Source organism: Bos taurus, chromosome 23, assembly GCF_002263795.3.
Source record: "Bos taurus isolate L1 Dominette 01449 registration number 42190680 breed Hereford chromosome 23, ARS-UCD2.0, whole genome shotgun sequence".
Taxonomy (NCBI): domain Eukaryota; kingdom Metazoa; phylum Chordata; class Mammalia; order Artiodactyla; family Bovidae; genus Bos; species Bos taurus.
Genome location: NC_037350.1, coordinates 7,612,165 through 7,633,576, shown reverse-complemented (window position 1 = coordinate 7,633,576; position 21,412 = coordinate 7,612,165). Strand labels below are relative to the sequence as shown.

Genomic DNA, 21,412 nt, shown 5'->3' with positions numbered 1-21,412 from the left:
AAGAACACTTGTCAATACATCCAGCTGCTTGTGATCTCTCCCAAGTTCTATTCCTGTCTCCCACTCATTAAATGGCCTCTAATTCAAGCCAAAACTCTAGAAATCTTGGTATTTTACTTTCCCACAATCTCTACATTAAGCTGTTAAAATGTTGTGTGTCAGTCCTGCCTCGAAAAATTGTAACTTTAATGCATCTCCTTCTCTCCATATCTGCTTTTACTCACTTCTTGTCTGCACTAATGAAATAGTCTAATTGGTCTCCCTGCTCCCGCTCTTGCCCTCTGTATAAAATTTATTTTTGGCTTCAGTGAGTCTTTGTTGTTGCGTCCTGGCTTTCTCTGAGGTGCACGGTCTTCTCATCGCCGTGGCTTCTCTTGCTGCCGAGCACGGGCTCTCAAGCGCAGGCTCAGTAGCCGCACACAGGCTTAGCTACCCCAAGGCCTGTGGGATCTTCCTGGACCAGGGGCAGAAGCCACGGCCACTGCATTGGCAGATGGTCTTTACCACTGGACCACCAGGGAAGTCCAGTGAAAGTGTGAAGTTATTCACTCACGTCCAACTCTGCAACCCCATGGACTGAAGCCCACAAGGCTTCTCTGTCCACGGAATTCTCCAGGCAAGAATACTGGAGTGGGTACTCAGTCCCTTCTCCAGGGGATCTTCCTGACCCAGGGATCGAACCCGAGTCTCTTGCATTGCAGGCAGATTCTTTACCATCTGAGCCAACAGGGAAGCCCCGGAATCTCTTTAAAATGTGAAAAGATTATTATTTCCCTAAACCCCTTATTGCTTTCTCAATGCATTTAGGATCAAATCCAAATTCCTTATCATAATCAAGGCTTCATATAGTCCAGTCCACCTCTTCAATCACATCTGCAATGAACTGAATGTTTATGTTCCCCAAAATTCATGTTAAAATCCCATCCCCAAAGTGGTGTCATTAGAAGGCTGGGCATTGGTGAGATTAGGTCATGAAGGTGAAGACCTCATGAATGGGATTAGTGCCCTTATAAAAAAGGGACTTCAGAGAGAGCTCCCTTTCTGTTTCCACTGTGTAAAAATACAGCAAGATATATGAGTCAGGAAGCAGGTCCTCATGACACCAAATCTTCTGGCACTTGATCTTAGACTCCAGCCTCCAGAAGTGGGAGAAATAATTCTTTTGTTTATAAGTCACCACATCTGTGGTGCTGTTAGAGATGCCACAATGGACTAAGACAACATCTCATTCCTCTCCAGGTTCCCACTCTCATCAAATACACCTCCTATCTCTTCCTTGGCCTTTACAACTGCTAAATACTTAACTGGAACCACTTTCCTTGCCCTGTTTTGCACGTCTGGTGTAGTGGGAATTCCTAATAATGTACTTCACAGCCTTCAGAAATTTCACAGAAATAGTACCTGGAAAAACAGCATGTATTAAGAAACTATATTGATGATTATTTTTCATGTCTTTCTTAGAATTACAGCCTTGTTACAAACCCCAGGGTCAGACCCAGAAGGGGTTATGACTGGGATCATGAAAGCGTGGACCTTGGAACACCCAGTCCGTGTCAGGCATGAATGCTGCCCATGCACTTGCTAACGGCTCCCGAGACCAGCCCAGAAGGGAATGGCCTGGGGTAAACACACGGAGATCTGGACTGTGTCAGCGTAGTCCATGATGTTTAGGAGTATGTGATTGATATGGCCTGTGTGTTGAGAAAGATAAGATCTGAGAAAGTCTTGAGGTCTGCAGTTATGAATAAAAGCTGGACTCAGAGTAGACTCTGCACCTCAGTCCAATAGAGGCCACAGGTCCCCTGACCCCTTGCACCAGGTTTCATGCTCTGTCTTTCTTCTTGTCACTCGCTCCTGGACCATTAGAGCAACAGTCTGGGTCTTTCTTTTGCTTTGGATACTAGATAAATATGTACAGTATACCTTCCTTTCCTGTTACTCTCCATCTTATTGCCTGTTGTATTTCCTTTCCATCTATGAAGTATGTACACAATGGTTTAAACATCTGTCTCTTAAAGCAAAAATCCAGGCCCAAGTCCTTGTGATACTTTCTGCTTTCATCAGTGCCCGGTATACAGTAGACGCTTATTGTTGAAGGAATAAAGAGGGAAGAATCTAAGTGGTTTGGGGGTTAGGAAAACTGGATATATAAAACTAAGGGTCACCAGTATTTAAATGCTTTAACTCAGAAAAGTGGATAAAATCATCCAGGAGTTTATCAAGTTAGAAGACAGGGGAAGAGCCCTGAAAAACTAGCATTTATGAGAAAGGCAGTAATTAAAATGGTAACATCTAATCCTTACTGAGTGCTGTATGCTTCATTTCCCTTTTAGTTGAAAACATTTTCCCTTTATGGATGTGAATGCTCCCTGAGAGAACTGATCCCTGAGTGTGGGGAACTGATGCTCTCACTCTATAATAAGAGCTGACATTTATTGAATTTACTGAGTACAAGGCACTGTTTTAAGCATTTTACATGTATTAATTCTCACAATACCATGAACATATTAACTGTTAATGAGAAACTAGAGACAGAAGAGTGAAGATACAGGATAGAGAGGATAATTAAGAGAGCAAAGGCTCTGGCAAGGAGCCTAGCCGTGCACAGTAGAAGGGACATTTCCTCCACTATAAAAAGGAAAAGACAGAGGCAGAGAAGTGCACGTTTACGTGAGTTTAAACCACAACCTTTCATCATGGAACTCGATTTCTCTATAATTCTAATAACTTGATAAAAAAAAAACTTCTAACATGGAGTTTTAATGGGCTTCATAGGAAGTAATAAAGAGCTGGGGGGAATAAGGAGCAGGAGGAGGCAATTCTGCTATATGTCTAGACATCTATTAAGTGCTAGGTATACCTGAAGCTTTACAGATCCCGAGATGGGAAACATGTGCAGACTGTATGGGTGGACCTCTGTTTTTGGATGGGCCCCCTTCCCCACTCTTCTGTCCCAGAACTTCAATTTACCCTTGAGGATTCCAGGACTTGTTGCCTCAGTGAAATGCATGGTCACCGTGCTCTGGCCAGAGGGCGGCCCTGAGGCAGAGTCCACTCCTGGGAAATTTCATCATAAGACGGGAGACACGAGACATAAGACTGACTGGGTCTTCCCAAAACATACGACCTCAAGAAATCCCCAGTTTCTGCCCCCTGAAGCCCTGGAGCTGACCCAGGTCTCATCCTTCCAAAGGCTGGTCTTTTAGCCCTTCCTTCCGTTCCAGGAGCCACCCCACCCTTCAGATTCCTGTTTTGATAAGGCTAGTCAGAGCCAGCGTCCGTTGCTTGCAATCCAAGGATCCTAGCCAACAGATACACTCACTCACAGAATGTGCGCCGAAGAATGATAGGTGGGTGGCATGGCAGTAGATCCAAGGGCGGCAGCCTCCAGCCCTGACCCTGTACCCAGTGTGGTCACAGCCCTTATAGTGGGGATGGTTCTAGAAAGACTGACAGATCCCAGCTAGAACTCACCTTCTCAGCCACGGTCATAGTTTTAGCCCCTTTAGGCTCCATACCTAATAACTTCCGAGGTACCTGCTTTGGCAAAGGTTGTCAGTCTTGGCTCTACAGTTCTCATGCTCACCATTTCCACATCAATTCGGCCACCTATCCCCACTGCCACACTCTGGCAATGTGGTCTTTGTGAAACCTCTGGTGATCTATAATAGGTTCTTTACTCAGCTTCCTTTGTGCCACTACAGTAGCTTGTACTGTCCCCCATCATGGACTTACTATACCACATTGTCATTATGTCTAGCTTTGGTAGTAGCTGCAAACTCTTCAAGGCTAAGAGTGTAAGTCAGGGTTGAATACAGTGCTTTGCAATAAATGTTGAACAAACCAAACAATACACATAATATATGCAGTCAGGAGGCAACATTATAAAATCATGTGAAAAATCCCTAAAGAAACAACAACAAAAAACCAAAGAATCAGTTAGAAGGTACATAACACCCCACACCTCAAAAAAAAAAAAAAAAGGCAGGTGAGGACTGAGAATCTGGCCCACCAATGTTCAGGATTGTGTTCTCTGCATCAGTGTGAAACTATCTGATTCTTCCCACTGACATAACCCAGCTGCATAAGGAATACATCCAGGTCTTTGCAACTGTTTTCACATGTTCTCTCCCATATAAATGACTCAATTCAGTTCACAGTTAGCTTAGATTTCATGGCAAAGTTTATTTGAAGAAATAAAGAGAACTACGACAATCTCCCCATTCCAACATCTACCCTTCTATGTGTGGACCAAGGGGCTGTAATGTGGGTGAGGATGGACAGGGAGGAGGTATGGTCCCACTGTGCAGTTATTTCTCTAGTTTTCAGCATGTGCCACCTCAGCCCTGAGTCCCTCTAACCTCGGCCTCTTGTTCAGAGCAGTGGCACTACCCTGAGAGTGTATTAGGTCAGCGGCCATCTCCTGAGTTCACTGATCACATTTCAGTCCCTGTGATCAATGTGAGTGATGAGTGGTGGTCAAAGGTAGACAAGAGGCACAGACTGTGGAGGGAATACCTCTATTAAAGAGGGTTCTAAGTGACTCATGGAATTCTCAATTTGTTAAAGTGCTCAACTACAACATACAAAATAAAGGTGTTGAAAAAGTACCTACTGGTGAGAAAGTAATTTATAGACTGAAGGGTTTCCAGAAAATCATAACAAAAAAAAAGTACATAAGATGACCTTTACTCGTAAAATTTCAGCAATGATGAGAGAAAAGTAAAGCTTAGAGCTTAGTCTCTGGATTACTAGAACTCTGAATCAAACACATCTCTAGATGGAGACCAGCTCCCTTAACTTCTCATAGAGACTGAATTAAACATTTATCATAATTTTTCTTGCTCTAACTCCTCTCTCATCAAATACCTTCTAATTGGAAATTTAATCCAGTTTCCTGTACGAAAACATCTATTACAGGCAACTGATCAGTATATCTACAGCCTGTAAACCAGTTCCCGTAGGACAGTTAGCAAAAACTTGCAAATATGTCAGGTTGAGGCCCACACCCAAGAAGAGATCCGTAATATATCTATCCTTGTGGAATAATTAACAAGATATGGGACGTTGCTGCTAGTCCTGTGGTTAGGACTCTGCACTGTCCACTGCTGGGGTGCAGGTTCAATCCCTGGTGGCATGCTACGAGGTATAGCCAAGAAAAACCACCAACACCAACATCAAGATACAGGATCAGGGTACTGTGGTAGTGAGGGGTAATAAGTATCCAGCAGCAGCAGTGGCTCCCTTGTCCTGAAAGTTAGCATATGGCCTCAGCAATCACTTGTAAGTCCAATGAGCAGTGGCCCAGCCCTGACCCTTGCAGAGGTCCCTATGGCGAAGGAAACAAGCATGGACTCTGAACCGGCGACCACAGTGAGGACAGGCATGTAGGGCTCCAGCATGCGTCTTCATATGCTCTGTCAGATGGTGCTTCAGCTTGAAACGCTTGTTGCAGATGCCACAGCCAAAGGGTCGAAGGCTGAAGGTCAGCATGATGTGTCGGTCGCGCTTTGGCTTCACTGCAAAGCGCTTCCCACACAAACAACCAAAGCGTTTTCCATCTGCAGGGGGTGCGCCACCTAGCTTCACAGGCCCATGCACAGCCTGCCCTGCTCCTCCAGGTCCCCCACCCCCTGATAGGATTTCATTACCATGAAGATCCACTGGTTTCCAGGATGGACCACCTCCTCCAGATGTTGTCCCTGCTCCTGAGGGCAGTAGGAACCCTAGTTCTCCATTCTCTTCAGTGTTCCCTGCTGGAAACACTTTGGTCTCCTCCTTTGCTCCTACAGACTGACTTCCGCCTCCTGCTATCTCCTCCTTGGACTCAAAGGGTTCCTGCTTGATGTAGAAGACTTTGGGGGGCAATGCAGTATGAGGAGCGGGAGGCTCAGGTGGGGCACTCTCACCCTCTGGAAGCCTGCAAGGAGTAGTGGATGTGGGCAGGGGGTGGGATACAGGAGGGCGAGGAAAACTCCCTGATTCTCTCTGAGGCTGAGGAGTCTGAGAGGGTGCTGCTGACCCTTGGTCCTCCTCATCTTCCTCCTCTTCCTCTTCAACCTGAAGCTGTAACACATCTCCCAGTTCACTCCCCTCCCCTCCAATCGGGCTCTGGGTAGAAGGAGAAGACTGTGCCGGGGTCTGGAAAGGGGAAGAGCGGATGCACCAGCCTCCTGTGGTGGAAAGAAGTGTGTGGAAAGGGGTCGCTCCTCGGGATGAAATCCCACCACCGGTGTTTTCCAGTTCTCTAAGGATCTCTGAGCACTGATCTACCACTTGCCACATCTGCAGGCCACTGGCCACAAGAAGGTGCGCAGGGAGAGCATCCAGGGGCAGACGGAGGTGCCCCGAATAAATGAGCTGGAGCAGCCCCTCGAAGGCATCGGCTTCGATAACGTTGGGTAGGGTGAGACGCGGTGCATCCCCCAGAAGTAGTTTGTCGTGGAAGTAAGGAGAAGCGGCTGCCAACACTGCTTTGTGGGCCCTCAGTTCGCGGCCCTGCACCAGGAGAGAGACGTCACAGAACTTTCCCTCCAGCCTGTGGCGGTTCAGGGCCTCCAGCAGCAAAGAGCTGTGCTGAGGGAACTCGATCTGGATCGTCCGTGGGGCTGGGTTGCAGGCTGGGGAGGGGGCTACGGGAGGCAAAGGCGTCGAGGTATCCATGGCCTCCTGAGGAAGAAAAAGACCCCAGAGGGTCGGGTACAAGAGATGAGGGGAGGGGGAGAGCCCCTGCGCGACGAGGGCTGTGGAGGAAAGAGGGGGTCACAGAAGCTCTGGATAAGGAAAATCGTATCTCCCCAAGCAACGTCCGCCTCCGCTGCACCCCAACGTGTGGGAACTTTTCGGTGGCCGGTGGTTCGGGCAGAACAGTCCCACACACTCCCCCGCCGAGAAAACTAAAACAAACCACAACAAAACACCAACCGGGGCTTGAACTTGCAGGGCCTGTGGCGAGGAGGAGGTCCTTCAGCCGTGAGCCGGATCCCGCCGGCCCGGTCGGCTTCTTCCCGCCGTTCTGCTTCCCAACTCACGTGCCCGCAGAGTCCAACTCCCTGGCAGGCACCCGGGGACCGCAAGCGCCAGCCACTTGGCCCTTCCTGCCGCCACGCCCCCACGGATACACACGCGGTCCTGCGTCCAGAGCGGCTCTGCAGCAACCGCGCCGCCTCTGCCGGAAGCCACCTCCTCCCCGCCGGAAGTGGGCCCCGGGGAGTTGGGCGGGGCCAGGGAGGCAGCCAATAGGAAGGCGCCGGCCTACAAGCCTCACGTCGATTGGTCACGCCGGCTAGAAGGCGGTGCGGGCGGGAGGCAGTAGACCGGGCCCAGGCCACAGAAGGGATGAGAAGGCGCAGCCGGTACCGAGGGCGCGACCAATGAGCCATGCCAGTGATTAAATGCAACGCCTGCCCCCGATAGGTGCTGAGATTAAGAGGGCACCTAGCATATGGGCTAGGTATTGTTCGCATCTCCTTCTATCCCACGCCCCCTCCCCCGACCTGCCACCCGCGAGGTAGGAGTTCCCATCCTTTCCTCAGGGAAAGCCGAGACGGCAAGTGCTGGCCCAGAGGCCGACTCCACAAGGCTGAGGCACCAAGTTCTTTCCTCCGTTCCGTACGGGAGCACTTTAACCAACAATGAAATAATCTTCACTTCTAGGTAATTATTTTTAAGGGACATGTAGATGTACACTTGTGTTTTATCAGATACTGCTGCTGTTCCTTAACCTCTTTATTCTTGGGGTTAAGTGGCGCAGTGGTGAGACACATGGGGGAAATTTGGCCTGTGCAAAACCCCTACTCTACAGTGCTGGTTGGGAGAGCGATATTCTAGGGCCAAGACTATGGCGGCACACAAGGATACATAATTTCTCCCAAGCTGTCAGCTTCCTCTCAGAAAGCAATTCCTGTCACCATGCTGATCCTCCCGGAGGTCCGAGACTAGGAAAGTCAGCACCGCGATAAAAGAACAATCTCCGTTTATTAAACATGATTTTTCTGTTTCACCACACACTCCAGAAAAAAAGGAAATGGGGCTGGGAGTGGAAGAAAAGGGGCAGTGGTGGGGGAAGAGAGTAGGCTGGGGGTGGGGTGGGGTGGGGAGGGAGAACGAGAAAACAAAATAAAACAGGTAGGAAGAACATCTCCCTACCCTTATGAGGGGAGAGAGAATCGTGGTGGGGAGGGGGCCAGGAAGCGCTGTACAGAGGGGTTGCCCCCAGCCCACACACACACACCCCGGATATGTACAGTACAAATCCCAGATAATTACAACAGCCAAAGAACAGAAGAGGAAAGGGGGTCCAGGGGTAGGGTCTGAGGTTGGGAAAGCAAGGAAGGGCACAGGGATAAAATTTCACATATTTACAACTTTTATATAAGTATAAATTTGGCCCCGGCTGGGTGTCTGTGTGTAGGGGGATGGGACTGAAGGGGAACTGTCCATACAAAAGAAAGAAGGGTGGAGTCCGAGAAGTCTCAATACCAAACGCAAGAAGGGATGAGGGGGCAAGGCTGGGTAGAGGACAGCAGTCAGGGAAGAGGGGGTGCCAAGGAGGGCCTTCTCTCCTCCTATGACCGACCCACCCCAAACCCCATCCATCCTACCTCCCCTATCCCGCCAGAGAGCTATGTACAGAGAAACACCGAAAAATTGTGGAGCTGGCGGGAGGGAGAGATGTGGAGGGAGATTGGGGGGGGGAGGATGAGAGGGAAGCCCAGCCCTGTCCTACCTCCCCCAGGGGACAGAGTCATGGAAGGGGGCCCCCAACACCCCTCCTCCAACACAGGTCCCCCTTCCCTGGGGGAGAGAGACATGGCTTTTCCTAGAGTAAGTTCCCCCCTCCCCCTGGGAGTAGAGACCAAGGGTGGGGGGCAGGGGGGCTGTGTGTGTCAGGGTAGGGCAGATCAGCTAGTCTGTCCTCCCCAACATACACCCCCCTCCTAAACCCTAATCCCTCCCCTGAACCTCAGTTCCACCCCACCCAACACACTGGGGGAGGGGGGGGCCTGAGCCCCCTCACCCCGCTCTGGGACCAGCCAAGAGCAGATCAGGTATGGGAAGAAAGGGAGACAAGTCCCATTCCCCCTTTGCCGCCCCCTCCCTGCCCCGGTGGCCCCTCCACCCCATCTGGGTTCTGGGTGGGGAGGGAGAGTATTTGAGAGTGGTAGGAGGAGAAGGAGTTTGTGCGTGCTGAGCCCCCCCAGACGCTCCTGAGAAATCAAGGGGTAATAGGACCCCCTCACCTGGGGTCCCCTCCCCATAACAAGGGGGACAGGGGAGGCCAAAATGGGGCGGTGGAGGGGAGTTAGATTGTCAGCTCTGGTTACTGCTAAAAAATCACCCTGAAGTTGAAAGTTTGGAGGTGCCGCACCCCCAGGGTGGGGGTGAGGGTCTGTCCCCCAGTGCTCAGGGGAACGATGAGGCAGAGGATGGGGATAGCACCCCGGAGTGAAGGGGTCTGTGTCCTGGGGCAAGGGTCCTTGGGGTCACAGGGGACAGCACCCCAGCAGGAAGGAAAAGGGGGCAGCTGAGGGTCCCCGCTCTCCCTCCCAGAAATGGTGCAGTGGGGGTGGGGGACTGGTGCCCCGCAAGGAGGCGTTCAAGGAGGCGATCCCGCTGTCCCTCGGCGACGTCCAGTCCTGGTGGTTGGTGCCGTTCCAGGGTGGGGTGCACAGGGAGGGAGGAGGAGGTCTGAGATGCTGGGTGGGCTAGTGGTCTGCGGTGTTTCGGAACTCGCCGTTCTCAGTGATCTGCAGCCGGGGTGGGGGAGGTGGGGCTGGGGGGGCCAGGCCGTTCCAAGGTGGGGCCAGCGTCACACGCGGGTTTGTTGGACCCAAGGGGGGAAGCTGCCTCTCCTGCAAGATACCAAAGAGGAGAGCGCGGACTTATTGAGACGCTTCGCGGGGGCCTGGCTGCCAGCCCCCAAGCAGTGGCCTCCCCCAGAGCCGGCCCCCTCCACCAACTGTCCCACCCCCTTCCCCAAGGAGACCCCTCCCACCCACATCCTCCTCGTTTGTTCTCACCTGCAGGAGAAGGTACATCATCTGGAATCAGGGAGAAGAGACTCTCACCCCGACTCCTAACTGGGGCCTTCAACCCCAGGAGTCACACCAGGAACCCATTTCAAAAGAGGTCAGTTTCCTATCTCACCCCCAAGCTAACCCTGGCACCTTCCACTGCCCAGGGCCCCCTCCCAGGCCACCACCAACCTGAGGTGGGAACTTAGTGCAGAGGGAACAAGGAAAGGCAGTACAGCAAAACCTCATTAATCCAAACCCCCATGGACTGGAATTTTTTCATAATTTGAACAAAAACTGGCTTGAGTTTTCCTTTATCTGTGAAGAAAGAGTGTGCTAAGCAAATTAATAGTAGAAACATGTCTGTGGGAGGGAATATTTAATCTATATCAGAAAATAGGCTTTTCAATCCTATCCATTCATTAACACATGCTCCCTGAGGGCCTCGAGTGGAAAAGCCTCGTTCATGGAGTTCTACTTACTGTATATATTCTGAAGACATGCATTTCATTAAACAGATACTGTCATTCAGTTTTGTCACTTATTCAGAGTGGCCATCTCCTCAAATACAACATTCTAAATTAGAGAGGTTTAACTGTACTGGGGTGAAGGAACAGGATTCAGGGAAGTAATGTGGGAAGGGAAAAATACTGTGGGAGGGCTGCCTCTCTCTCATGCTGATGTCAGAAAGGAAGGACCAGGAGCTCCTGCAGAGACGCAGCATGCCCCAAGCTCTGCGTCCCCAGGAAGCAGAAGGACTTCGTTCCTCTCCACCCCCACGTTCCTTTCGTTCCCTCACCCTGGGCTCCCAGTTACAGGGTGAGCGGGACTCCCACCCCTGGTCCTATTCTACCGCTTCCTACCCTTCCTGGACCAACTCCTGTCTCCTCCCCTCAGCTCTGGCTTCTGTTCCTCTGCTGGGAGCGGAGAACACCATGTATTCTATGCTTCAGGTCGCTCATTTGGCTTTTAAAAATACAGACATAAAATTAATTTTTATGTTAATAGTTGAGTTGCAGAGGGACCAAAACCTGAAGGGGGTTTATAAAAAGTGTCCAAGTTATTTCCTGGGATATACAGCACTGAAGCCTAGCAACCGAGCTGTGTCTGACCAAATCGCTAAAGACGTTAACAACATTCCAGGCAGAAGCTCCCGGATTAGTCTTCTTCACCTCTCAGAAGGTCACCCAAACCCAAGATTTAAGCAAAGCTGCCCTCTTAGCTACGGAGTATCTCCCACACTTTCCAGGAGTCAGCGAGAGAGGAAGTCACGTGCAGTAGGGCATCCTGAGTGTGGCGGGAGAGCAGGGGAAGGAAACCTCAGACTCCCTTCCCTCTGCTTGTCTGCATGCCCCCTACACCCTCAGGGACCCAAATTTAGAAAGGAGATAAATTAGGGTGCCATTATTCATTTTACAAAAGAATTCGCCACAGGAGTCCTTTAAATGGTGAGGGCCCCTGGTGCCTGGCAGCATCTGTTTTCAGCTCACTAACTACTTTGACAGAGAGACTGGGCAGGCAGAGAGTTAAAATTACAGAGTGAGGAGCCACTGCCCACTGCAGATCCATCCTGCAGAAAATAAAGCCTCTCAGAAGTGATGTCGCTGGTTGACAGTTCCCATTTACTGGCTTTTCAGGTAGGGTTCTGTGTCCAGCAAGGCCACTGCGGAGCAGGAGACGGGGAGTGGATGGCATCAGCAGCCAACCTAGCATCTCTGCCTGAAATCAGCACGGCTCCCAGCCCATGATTTTATCTAGGAAGACATCTCCTGCCACTGCCAACTCCCACACCACGTGGGCAGGTCCACATCCTAACATCTATCAGGGTCTCCTTTCTTGATCCTTCTCCTTGCTCCACTCACCCTTACTGTCTTGACATCCGAATGGCACCCTTTCCAAGCCCCCCCAAGTCTCCCTGCATTAACTACACACTCTTAACTCCCACCCAGCAGGGCCGAATAGGAGCCCCAGATGCTGTCTACCTCACAGATGTAGGGAAGGAAAAAGAGAAACAGGTGAGGGGTGGAAGGAAGGAGAGCTCGCCACAGAACCAGAGGAAGGGAGAAGGAAGAGGAAACCCCAGGCTACCTGCTGCAGCCTCACAGCCCCTTTAGCCAGCGCCCCCCCAACCCAGCATCACCACCCCTCCTTAACAAACCCTACCCCAACGTCCCAACCCCCAAGAACGCTTTGGTGAAATGGGGGGTGACAGACATACACTGGAGAGGTTAGAGGAGGCAGGGTCGGGGGAGGTGTGGGGAGGCACTGTGATCTAGGGGTGTGCAGGCATCTAGGGTAAAGTGCTTGGTAGGGGGCAGGGATCCCTGAACAGTTCTAGGAGGCGGCAGGGAAGTGCTCTGGGGCAGTGCCTGGGAAGATGGGTCTGTGCAGGTGTCCGGAGGGTCGCATCTGGGGAGGTCCTCAGGTGTGGGGAGCAGCCGTGAACCGGGGAGGGGCTCTGGAGAGTCAGAGGGAGTGGGCTTCACGACCAACCTGTAGTGGTCCGGAGTCACCTCCCCCTGTGTCCTCCGCCCGTGGTCAAAGCGGAACCAGGAGAATTACCTGATGAGGAGCTGCAGGGGGAGAGAGTGGGGTCAAGGGGTCAGGAGCCTTGGTGGTTCTAGGGGGGAGCCTGGAGGTCAGAGCAGAGGAGAGAGAAGCACGGGTGGGCAAGTGAGCCGAACTGGGGGGAGGGAAACAAGGGGTTAGAGAACGGGAGGGAAGTCCTAAAAGCTGGTTGCGGGGAGAGAGGGCGGATGGCGGGAGCTGGGGCAGTTGGGCAGGTATGAGGACCAGAGGGGGTGCAGGGCCGAAGAAGGCGGGCTGGGCTTTAAACACAGGCAGGAGGGGAGGGCTCAGAGTGTGAGGCCGGGGGGTGGGCTTCAAGATCCCAGAAGCTGGGAAGAGGCCTAGCGAGCTGTCAAAGACAAGGAGAACTGAGGGGCCCAGGAAGCAGTGGTGACGAGCACGCCCAGGGCACCGGCTGGAGCCCAGGACACAAGCACCCCTAGCGCCTGGGGCTCTGCGCTGGTGAAGCACCGCTTCCGGCCCCCTGGCCTGAGAGGCGCAGGGAGACTGTGCCCCCTGACTTTTTCAGGGGCCAGCCCAGAAGGGGCCGGGGCCAGGACTCAGGTCTGGGGGCAGAGAGGCTGAGGTTCTAGCTGGAGGTCCTGAAATGCGGCTGAGTAGGGGAGGCAGGGTGGGGAGGCACAGGGCAGGGTGGGGGCTGACACTGCCGGGAGTGACGAAGGCACAGACGACGGGATGAAGATGGGGTCGCGGGGACGGCCGGGAGCAGCCGCTGGATGAACGGAGGACGACAGGAGAGACGGCGGCAATGGGCCCGGGGTGGCTGGCGCAGTGACCGCACGAAGGACAGTGGGATGGATGGGGATGGGACACGGAGAAGATAAATGACATTGTAATTTCCACCTGAGCGTCGAGCAGCCTCTTCTTGGGTTCGGGCAGCGGCTCAGCCATGGTGGGGTGGTCCCGGCGCAGCTCCTCCTCCACCAGCATCAGCCTGAAGGGACGGGCTTCAGTGGGGTTAGTGGCGGGCACAGGCGGGGAGCCTGCCCAGGGAGATCCCGACCCTGGGGGCCCTGCCACTCTCTCGAGAAGCTTTGGCACTTTTCTCCCCTGCACTTAGAATCCCTCCATTCCTCCGACCCGCTTTCTGGAATGCTTGCATCTCTCTGCTAAGGAGGACCTCTGTGCCCTGGGAGCACCCCCCCCCGACCAGGCACACAGCACTCAGCACTCTATCCATGAGCAGGCCCTTCCGCAGACACTGCAGCTGAAGATCTGGCTCCTCCATCCCCTACGCCACCTCACGGAACCGAGACTGTCTCCAGAGCAGCCCCTGGACACCCTTGGCCCAAGAGGGTCTCTACAATCATCATTCCCAGCTTCTCTCTACCTTCAAAGAAGGTTCTCAAGGTGATTTCTCATAAAGGATATCACAGTAGTGGTTTGCAAAAAAGTTTCAAGTCAAGCTTTTCTAATTAATCTTCCTGAAAAATACACTGAGAATAGATGGCAATGGAACTGGCCCTGGTTGGAGTGGGGTGTGGGGTCCTACCCAGCTCTCAAGCTAACTGACCCCTTGTTGAGACACTTCCTCTGGAGCTCAGGGCTTGGCAGAGCGCAAGGGAGAGCGAGCATCGTTCACTCCAGGATGGAACACCTCTCCAGGATGGGAAGGTCAGGGGCCACTGTGGCTAAGGGACCTCTGCTTAGATTTGGGGTGAGCATCATAGGCTGGCTTGAGAATAACCAGTGGGGAGTCCCAGCCTAGGCCAGTCCAGACACACAGAGATGGCTGGACAGTAAGAGGTACATTTCTAAGGGCTTCAGACATTACTCTACTAGGAGAGAGAGCAACGTTTAGTAAAGGGACATTTAATGCACTAAGCATGAGATTTCTCTTGATCTGGTAAATGGTGGAGGAGGTGGCATCCCTAGGAGGGCCCTGGGCTTTCCTCCAGGTGTCCTGAGCTGGGGGAGTGGGTGGGACTGGAGGCGGGGTTCGCTGACCCTCTTCAGCCTCAGGCTTTTCCTTACCAGCCCTCCCCGGGCCGCTCCTCACCTGCCGATGATACTCTTGATCTGGGAGTCCTTCTCCACCTGCTGCTGCCGTAGCCTCTTCTCGCTCTGCTCCAGCCGGGCCTGATACTGCATCAGGATTTTGCTGGTCTGCTCTTCCTGGGACAGCAATCTCCGCTCATACTCCTCCAGCTTCCGGTTGGACATGTGCAGCCGCTCCTTCAGCGAGTGGATCTCCTCCTCATACTCCTTCACCTGCCCGCCGGGCACACGACCCCGCACTGTGAGGGGGGCTGGGCCTGACCGTGCACCCAGCCTCTACCCTGCCTGCTAAGCACAGCACCGTGTGGTAAGGGATCCTCACCAGTCTCCTCCAGCTGTTCCCTGGCTCTTGATCTGCCCCCCTACCTCTCTCTCACACACACACTTTTAAGAAAGTCCTCACATGGGGCTGAGGCTCTGTCAAGACGTAACAAGACCGTGGACTCCCCCATCCTAGAGGTATACACATGCCCTCACGCGTGCACCTGGACACAGGAAAACCAACACTGAAGCCTAGACAGACTCACGGACACAGGCGGAAGGCACTTTGCCCTTGGTTTGTTAAATGGTGCTGGAAATAGTTTATAATAGGCCTAGAGATATTCTCTTAGCGCAAGTCTATCTACATCAATCCCAACGTTTTTCTTTGCTCAGACTACTTCTCCCCAAAACCCTCTCTGCTCCCCAGGTTGGAATCATGTATCCTGTATGTACAATCTAACCCTGCAGTCACCCTCTTCTTCAGGGTCCTTGAAGCAATGGCTCCCAAGCAGCTTTCTGCTAAACGAGTAAAGGCCAGAGCTTCGGCTAACTTTTGCTTGGGGCCACCGGCAGCTGAGAGTCTGGACAGTCTTCCCCACGTGCGCCACTTTCCTGCACGAGACCTCTGATGGCTACCCGTCACCGGAGCCTGTGGGACAGTGATGGGGGAAGCCGTGCATGGCTCGTGGTGTAACTGCCCTGCCCTCGCCCAGTGGCTCAGCTCCCACTGCTACTGCAGTGACTCCCCTCCTGAGAAGTCACAGAACCCAGGGCTTATGCTCTCCCTGGGGAGGAACACAGAGGCGGTCTAATACAGAGCATGCTTCCCCCGACAATCTACCATGTGTGGAACCCACAAAACAGAGCTGAACAGGGCTTTTCAATGGACTGATTGTATCTTGCATCCCCTGAAAGAATGAGGGCTTCTCAGAAGGGATCGGGTCTTTGTCCTTTCTTCTCATAACTACTTGGCCCCAGGTGTTGCCCTTGGAAGGGACTAGAAGCCTGCCCTGTGGGTAATGACAGGGCTCAGGGTGGGGAGGGCCCCCCGTACCCTGTCCAGTCGGCTCTCGTCCATAGACTTGGAATACTCCTTGAGTTTGTACTCTTCCCGCTCGATGTGGGCACTCTCAATGTCAGCCGACAGGTGAGGCATGTTGGAGACCCAGGCCACCGTCCGCTCGGAGGCCGGCATCGTGGGGTTCAGCGTGGACGGCGTCTGGGAATGCTGGGGCAGGGGAGAGGGAAGGCGGAAGGAGGTGGGCGCTTTGAAAGGCAGGGAGCACGGCCCAAGGAAATGGGAGTCCCCCGACTGATCCCCTCATGAATGCTGTTCTCATCACATCTGCCCTGGGAGCCCCAAGAGGGCAGGGAGGCCTGTCTGTTAACTGACAAGCACACAGTGCCCAGAACATCACATGGAGCAAAGCAGGCCCTCTGTGCACTTTGCTTAATGAACGAAAGGAGGTGAGAAAACTGTGACTTCAGACCACAGAATGTTGTGCTCCCCTCGACCCATCTCCTCCTCCTCCCCTCCCGCTCACTGCCCTGCCAGCCCTCCCGCCCGTCCTACCTGCTTGGTGATGGAGGGCTTGAGCCCCCCGCCGCCGCCACCACCACCGCTGCCCCCGCCGCCCCCGATGCTGCCCTCCTTGCTGAGGCTCTGCTGCCGTGGGCGGGCAGGGCCATAACTCGGCTCTGGCGACTGCAGCAGGTTCCCACTGGACGGCCGAGGTTTCTGGGCAGCGCTGACTGTCAACTGCTGAGACTTGCCCCTCTGCAACGGGGGCGGCTGGCCCCCGCCGCCCCCACCACTGCCCCCACCACCGCTCCCGCCTGCAGGCCCTGAGGGGACAGGCCTCTGGGGACCAATGGTGATCTGGGGAGGGGACAGCATGTGCTGCAGGTTGTCCTGGAGTGAGAGCTGCCGACGGGTGAAGTCAGTGCCAGAGGGTCCAAACTCATCACTGTAGCTGTGGCTGTGAAGGATGGAAGCGGCAGGGGGCTTAGGGACCCCTGAGGAGAGGTCCTCGCTCTTGCTGTAGCCGTGGAACGGGGCAAAGGTGTCCCCTGGGGGCTCTCCGCCTCGGTGGTGGTGGTGGTGGTGGTGGTGGTGGTGGGAGGAGGGTGGGGCGTGGCCGCCGCCCCCTGCGTGGCCCCCTGGGGGGCCTGGCCCATCAGCGGCCATGTGGAAGAGAGGATTCTGGAAGGAGAGGGGGATGCGCAGTTGCTGGGCAGGGACACCGTCTGTGGTGACGCCCATCTGGCTGAGGCGCATGCCGGCCGCGGTGATGGACGAGCCGCTCCCCTGGGAGAGGCGGCCAGCAGGCGCAGGCCGCAGCCCCAAAGCCGCGGTCAGGGAGGCCTGGCTCGAGTGCAGCAGGTCCCCAACAGCTGCCAGGTTGGACACGCTGCTGCTGTTGAGGCGGCCGCCGGGCCCGTCGCCCTGCAGGTCCAGCATGGAGACACTCTTGTTGACACTCAGCATCTTCTGCTCCGGCTCTGTGATGTCCGAGCTGCTCGTGCAGTAGGCGGGGGAGGACCGGGCCAGGGGTGGGCGACTGACATAGAACAGGTCTTTCCCCCCACCAGGCGGTGGTGGCGGGGGCTTCTCCTTGGTTGGGGAGGGGAGGCGAGCCATGTCCATAGAGCTGTGGGAAGGGAAGGGAGCACACGAGTGGGAGGTCAGAGCGGGCCACCGGCAGGTGAGCCTCTGTGGTCAGTGAAGGCCTGGGGTGAAGAGGGGGCCACAGGGCAGGAAGAGAGGGCGGCGGGCAGGGGGCAGAGATGCGAGAGGAACAGGGTGGGACGGGCCTCCGGCAGCAGGGGCAGATGGGGCAGCAGGAGGAGGGATGAGGCCGGGTCTGGGCAGACGCTGGGGAGATGAGGGATGGAGAAGGCTGGGAGCAGGCGGCAGACAGCAGAGAGAAGAGGGCGGGGGAGCGCAGAGCCCCTCACCTGTTGAGGCCTCGAGCCATGAAGGACTGAAGGTCGATGGAGCTGGAGAAAGATGCAAGAGGGGCGAGCACAGGCAGAGAAGGAGAGAGGGGGCGGAGGTCGGACGCGTGGAGGTGGGCGGGGTGGCGGATGGGAATGGTGTCATGGAGAGGAGGGGCAGGGCGGGCAGTGCCCGGCGGCGCAGGGGAGGCCCTGCGAGGCAGGGCCAGAGCGGGCAGGGTCTGCGGGGTCCCGGAGGAGACTAGGACAGAGCCATCTGCACGTCCTGACACCAGGTGGCTGGTCCCAGTGTCCTGGCTGAGCCCCGACCCAGGGCAGGCCCGGGCAGGCTGAAGGCCCCCAGGCTCCTAGCACGTGGAGCTGGAGGGATGCTTTCGGCAGGGGATGCTCTGTGCTGCTTGCTTCCTCTGACTTAAACAGGCTCTCAACCTAACCACTGGACCTGTCTCCTTACGGTTTTCTCTAAGAAAACGCTTCTCTTTCCTTTCTTTCAAGTCCTTGACAGAGGCACACGGACCCAGGAGTGTATCCAGGACAGACGTGTGGGCTCTTAGGGCACAGCCGGGGGCTCCCGGGGCTCACCTGTTGAGGTCCCGCATCATGTAGCCCTGCATCTCGGCCGAAGGGCCCCGCAGCACCATGGGCTGAGGCCGGGGCCGCTCGCTCTGCCGGCTCGGCTGCCTCTGGATGTTGGGGTTCCTCAGAGCCGTGCTGATGTCATTGAGGAGCCGGGGTAGCGGGCCCAGCTTCAGGAGGGCTTCCTGGAAGAGGGAGGCTGTTACCTGGGGGCCTCAGAGTTCAGAAAGGGAAAGGTGTCTGAGCCCAGGAAGTGGCTGTGACGTGTCCGGGATCAGACAGGCAGCAGAATCTGCTCAGGGGATGGTCTCTGGGCCACAGGAGCCTCTGGAGACCTAAGGATCCGCCAAGGGGCCCATGCTGACCTTGCTGAGCTGGGGCAGCACCTCCCACAGCAGGGCGTGCAGCGTGGAGAGCTCTCGGCCCAGGTCGATATAACCCTCAAAGCTACTGCTGTTAGTCAGCGTGTCCAGGTTGGAGATCTCGTACAGGAACTGCTGCATGGAACCCCACTCCAGCTCCAGAAACTCGTTCATGAAGCCCAGAAAGTCCTCCTTTGAGGTAAACCTGGCCAAAGTATCCAGAAGGTACAGGTCACACCCAGAAGGCCCCAACCCACGCCTGACTCTAGGGACTCAGGAGACCCTTCCTGCCAGCCCCACCCGACCCCCGGCCTGAGGCTTCCCTCACTTGGAAAAGTTGGCCAGGTTCTGGATGACCTTGGCGATGAGCGTGAGGGTTCTCGAAGTTTGCTCATCTGGGTACTCCTGCATGAGCCCGAAGAGGCTGGGCGACATGATGGCCGGGCAGAGGAAGCGCAGGAAGAGCGAGGCGCTGATCAGCCGGTCCGCAATGTCCTCTCGGCCCCGCTCTGCACAGCGCAGTCGCCAGGACGCAAACACCTCCTTCAGCTCCCTCGGGAACACGCTGGCGGGGAGGGGCGGGGAGACAGAGAGAAAGAGAGAGAGAGAGAGAGACCGGGACTGAGCCCCAGAGACCCTCAGCTTCCAGGGAACATGCTGAGGGGGGTGTTAGGAGGCGAGGGTGCAGAGGCAGAGGTGAGAGTGACAGGGCATGAGGGAGGGCGTGGGGGGAGGATGGGGGCTGAGGAGGAAAAGGGCTGCGGCGGGGACAGACGGCGGAAAGCGGGCCGGAGGGGGAGGCGGGGGACAGGGACACACGGGGAGACAGCGCGTGTGCCAGAGAGACGAGGAGAGCAGGAGAAGAGAAGAAGACACCGGGAGAGACAGAGATGGGAGAGAGATGGAGGGTCACTTGAGGTACAGGGAGCTCGGACCCCCCAACTCTTCTGGATTCCAGGGAAATGGGGATGGAGGCACCCCAGGCATGGCCCCAATCCCTGGAACAGCTCAGAGTTCAAACCCCCCCCACTCCCAGGCCCTCCTCTGCAATGTCCCATTGACACCTTAAACTTCGAACCATGGAGAGTAGAGCTGAGCGTTGCTCCCACACCTCCAACCTCCGCTGAGTTCCCCCTCTTGACTCCCTGGTTCTGTCAGTTAGGCCACTGGTCGCCCAGCCACCAGCCTCACGGCCTCAGGACCCCCCCAGACACAGCCCTTCCTTTCCAATTAGCTGAGGACACCCGGTGATCCTCTCTGCAGAGGGTCCTTACAGAGGCCCCTTTCTACTTTTCCTGCCAGATCCTGACTCAGGATCTGATTTCCATGCCTGACACAGTAACAACTGCCCCCAACTAGCCTGGACTTCATCTCCCTATCCAACCGCCTCTGCGCCCATTTCTACTGAAGGCCTAACCTTCACGGTCACGATATTGCACACCGTCACAGGCGTCCCCTGACCTACTGAGAACTCAGGCTCCCTTACTGGGCAGTGAGGCCTTCACACGCTAACTTTCCTCACCCCGTCCCACCACGTGGCCCTCCATTCCCCACTGAAGTGAGCCACACGCTCCACTAAACCACTTCTGCCTGCTGCCCCAGGACCTCTCGCCCTCACGCATAGGTCTGCTCCACAGCCTTCTCCGGAGGCAGCTTCTCAACCCACCATGTTCTATAGGTCAGAACCTGGCCCAATCTTCTAAGCCCATCCCAGGAGTACCTCTCCCATGAAGCTGTCTCTGCTCATCTCCAAGCTCTGCCTTCTCTGACCTTATGTGTGGAGGCGGGATGGAGGGTCCCCTTCTTGGAACTTAACACATACTACACTGCCCCTTGGCTTTCTGCATCTCTGATATCCCGCCCCCTCTGGTGCAGGGCCTCTGAGGGCAGAGGCCAAGCCTCGCAGCTCTCTGTCTGCTCTATACCACTGAGCACAGCACTCTGCCCACAACTGGTTCTTGGGTCTCTTTGAAGATGGACAGATGGATGAACAGATGAACACACGACTCCCCCAACCCTGGCCCCCCAACCCAGAGTTCCCAGTCTCACCAATGGGAGTTGACCACCTTGCACAGGGCCAACTCACAGCACATCCGCAGGTTGGCCTGGTGCTCAGCCAAACTGGATGCCGTGCACTTGATGGGGTCCACCTCACAGTTCTCCTCAGATTCATACAGAGCACGGATGAATTCCCCTGCGGGGTTGGAGGCACAGTGGGGGTCAGTCACACTTTCAAAGGGCAGAGACAACTGGGGTTTGGGGATTCTCAGAATCAGGCTGGAGGCTGGGGACTCTGGGTCTGGAAGCACCGAGCTGAGGCAAGGTGGACTTGGGGTCTGGAGGAGCTGTGTTTGGGGCTGGACCGGGTGTCTGTAGGTTTGGGGAGAAGGCCTGCAGGAGGGCCGTACCGATGGCATCCTTGAGGTATTTCTGACCAATCAGTCTCATGTACTCTTCTATGGCTTTAGTGGCGAGCGTGTTCTCGCGGAATATGAGGTGTTCTCGTTCCATGAACCGGTCCACCTCGGACATGGCCATGTCTGAAAGGAAGTCCTGGAGTCCAGGAAGAGCCAGGGGTCAGCCTCTGTTCAACCCAAGCTCATGAAGACACACATGCCCTCCCCTTACTGTCCCCACAAGCGAGCGCCCATG

General features: G+C 55.2%; 2 protein-coding genes and 1 long non-coding RNA gene across 20 annotated transcripts in view; 1 reads left to right on the top strand and 2 right to left on the bottom strand.

Moving 5' to 3' along the window:
• Positions 1 to 4,162: 4,162 nt before the first annotated feature.
• On the bottom strand, positions 4,163 to 6,987 carry ZBTB9 (zinc finger and BTB domain containing 9). The gene is made up of 2 exons (NM_001191462.1): positions 6,925 to 6,987; positions 4,163 to 6,669 (listed from the first exon to the last, which is right to left on the bottom strand). Exon 2 carries the CDS (start codon positions 6,661 to 6,663, stop codon positions 5,278 to 5,280), a length of 1,386 nt encoding a protein of 461 aa, NP_001178391.1. The 5' UTR covers positions 6,664 to 6,669; positions 6,925 to 6,987; the 3' UTR covers positions 4,163 to 5,277.
• A 268-nt stretch (positions 6,988 to 7,255) lies between these two features.
• Positions 7,256 to 10,531, top strand: LOC112443859 (uncharacterized). Its single transcript, XR_003032275.2, has 2 exons — positions 7,256 to 7,656; positions 10,029 to 10,531. It is a non-coding gene; the product is annotated as an uncharacterized lncRNA (long non-coding RNA).
• SYNGAP1 (synaptic Ras GTPase activating protein 1) overlaps positions 7,959 to 21,412 on the bottom strand; it is a 31,550-nt gene continuing 18,096 nt past the window's right edge. For 7 of the 18 annotated variants that reach the window (XM_059880467.1, XM_059880468.1, XM_059880471.1 and 4 more), the window contains 11 exons: positions 21,169 to 21,313; positions 20,810 to 20,954; positions 19,089 to 19,325; positions 18,764 to 18,965; positions 18,405 to 18,583; positions 17,823 to 17,864; positions 16,438 to 17,515; positions 15,919 to 16,092; positions 14,605 to 14,816; positions 13,449 to 13,539; positions 7,959 to 9,854 (listed from right to left, as the gene is read on the bottom strand). In XM_059880467.1, coding sequence (XP_059736450.1) covers positions 9,708 to 9,854; positions 13,449 to 13,539; positions 14,605 to 14,816; positions 15,919 to 16,092; positions 16,438 to 17,515; positions 17,823 to 17,864; positions 18,405 to 18,583; positions 18,764 to 18,965; positions 19,089 to 19,325; positions 20,810 to 20,954; positions 21,169 to 21,313 — 2,652 coding nt within the window. In that variant the 3' untranslated portion in view covers positions 7,959 to 9,707. Of the gene's footprint in view, positions 12,590 to 13,448; positions 13,553 to 14,604; positions 14,817 to 15,918; positions 16,093 to 16,437; positions 17,516 to 17,822; positions 17,865 to 18,404; positions 18,584 to 18,763; positions 18,966 to 19,088; positions 19,326 to 20,809; positions 20,955 to 21,168; positions 21,314 to 21,412 lie in introns of all 18 variants that reach the window. The other 11 variants (XR_009492485.1, XR_009492484.1, XR_814706.3 and 8 more) reach the window with 11 other exon arrangements.

Excerpts from the sequence above, each read along its gene's own strand:
- ZBTB9 (NM_001191462.1), bottom strand. The coding sequence starts at position 6,663 with ATGGATACCTCGACGCCTTTGCCTCCCGTAGCCCCCTCCCCAGCCTGC.